Source organism: Pinus tabuliformis, chromosome 4_2 (genome assembly GCF_031772625.1).
Source record: "Pinus tabuliformis cultivar Carrire ecotype Pingquan chromosome 4_2, CPIR1, whole genome shotgun sequence".
NCBI lineage: Eukaryota > Viridiplantae > Streptophyta > Pinopsida > Pinales > Pinaceae > Pinus > Pinus tabuliformis.
Genome location: NC_142304.1, coordinates 902,938,380 through 902,940,318, shown reverse-complemented (window position 1 = coordinate 902,940,318; position 1,939 = coordinate 902,938,380). Strand labels below are relative to the sequence as shown.

The 1,939-nt window shown below is 43.5% G+C and overlaps 1 protein-coding gene across 1 annotated transcript; it reads left to right on the top strand.

The window, feature by feature from the left end:
• Nucleotides 1–684: 684 nt before the first annotated feature.
• Nucleotides 685–1,301, top strand: LOC149172607 (uncharacterized). Its single transcript, XM_089426392.1, has 2 exons — nt 685–951; nt 1,038–1,301. Exons 1-2 carry the CDS (start codon nt 685–687, stop codon nt 1,299–1,301), a joined length of 531 nt encoding a protein of 176 aa, XP_089282518.1.
• Nucleotides 1,302–1,939: the final 638 nt, after the last annotated feature.

The following is a 1,939-nucleotide window of genomic DNA, read 5'->3' as shown; positions in this document are numbered from 1 at the left end:
GGGACTTCTTATATAAAAATTCCAGAAATTCAAAACACAGTAGAAGGAATCGATTATTCTTAGGGCCGATAGGCCTTCCTTTGAAAGAAACTTTCGTCGTCCTTTGTTTCTGAGACTGACACCTGGCGTCCACATTCAGCAGGAAATTGTTCAATCATTTCTGTTATGGTCTTCATCTTCAGGCGGAATGGTCGGCATTTTTGTTATCGGTGCCTAGCGGGGGTCGATATCCCTCGCTTTTGCTATCATTCGCGCCTATCCCTCGCTTCTGCTATCATTCGCCTCTCTATCGCCAGAAATTGCCGTATGTGTCTCGTCAAGGTCAAGAAGAGTCCCAAGCCCGTGGCATCTTGCGCCATGCCTGCGCTTCCTGGTAATTTATTGCTTTCGCCCTTTTCCCTTTGGTTTCCTCCAATCCCAAGCTGTTAAATGCTGCCAGAGGATATGAACTTGAAGGATGCTAATTTTGGGGTTTAACTGTCAGGCATGAAGATAAACACTGATACTCTGATGGCGATAAAGGCAAAGGAAATTTATTGCTTTCGCCCTTTTCCCTTTGGTTTCCTCCAATCCCCAAGCTGTTAAATTCCTTGAGAGCCCACATATGCCTGGCCATTGCAATTTATATATTGATATCCACCGGAAGGAAGTCTTGGAGAGTGGATATCAGCCATCGGAGGGAAAATGGCGAACCAATATTCCACCAAAAACTCTTTCGAAAGCCTGGTTGTGAGCACCATGATGAGTCGGCTAAATATGCGCAGCCCTTTTCTGGACACCAATACCTTCCTATCCAACTCGTATGATTGCATCATCGCGGACGAGAGCAAGAGCCCATTGGAGAGAGAGGAGGCGAAGCTGGAGAAGAATATCGTTCAGATTATATCCAGCGGGGACACTGATAAACTGAAGGCGAACTCCGGCCAGGCTGTCACCATTAGCGAGCACCAAGTTTGCGTGGGGTTCCACGAGGACCCAGAGCCGGCTACCGCGTCTGGGAATGGCACGGTCACATCATGCTCTATGATGAGGAGAAGGGCTACACGGCAGAGTATATCTATGAGAATTTCTTCGAGAAGGCAACTGAGTTTAAGCGTAGAGCGGCTAAACCCCAGGAGAAGAAAGACAAGGAGAACGAGGCCTCCGGTGGAACTATGGACTTAGGAGGGCTTATTGATACCGTCAACGAGATGAACGCTCGAATTTTGTGCAGAAATATGAGCGCGGGTCCTTCAAGTGAAGCTGCACGGTGGTTAATCACTGGGGTTTTTGGGCTTGGGTTTATGCGAACTTACTGGTAAGAAGCCCCCCTTTAAAACAAAAAATTATGTGCATTGGTGGTTCTGGTAAGTCGGCTAATGCTTTTATTACTTTGGGAAAAGTATTTTCTATAATAACTGGTGGGTGGTAGTTGCAATATGAAGTCCTGAATTATTTTTGAGATAATTGCAGCATTTAAAGGGGATTTGTGCTTGTAAATTAGAAATGTCATGTGCTTGGGTTTGTTTCAGATGTGGAAATTATTCAGTTTTTTCTGATGGTCCCAAACAGGTCTTCAGGGTTTCCATGCCCTGTGCATGTTGTTGTTGGACACGGCAATTGCATCCAATTCTGCAAAAAATGTTGTTCTTTGTGAAATATAAAGGACCTTTTATTTGTGTGAAATCCAGGTATTGTAACCGCTGCTCTGATAAATTTAAATATATTGTTTTGAAATTGCATGGTTAGTGGTCTGGATGCTATAATATGTATTCACTGTACCAAACTCTGTAGTTATGCTCTCATAAGCAGAGAGCAGCTGAAAGATTTCCATAAATTACATATTAGATAGGGCTTTTGGCATGCTTCTTCTATTAAGAGAAGATTATGGACAATAATTCATTTACTATCTCCATTGTAGTTTCTTTATGCTGCTTCTTTTAAAAGTAATTGGAACCTG

Coding starts and splice junctions, on each gene's coding strand:
- LOC149172607 (XM_089426392.1), top strand. CDS start 685: ATGGCGAACCAATATTCCACCAAAAACTCTTTCGAAAGCCTGGTTGTG. Junction 952..1,037: donor TCACCATTAGCGAGCACCAA/GTTTGCGTGGGG, acceptor GATGAGGAGAAG/GGCTACACGGCAGAGTATAT.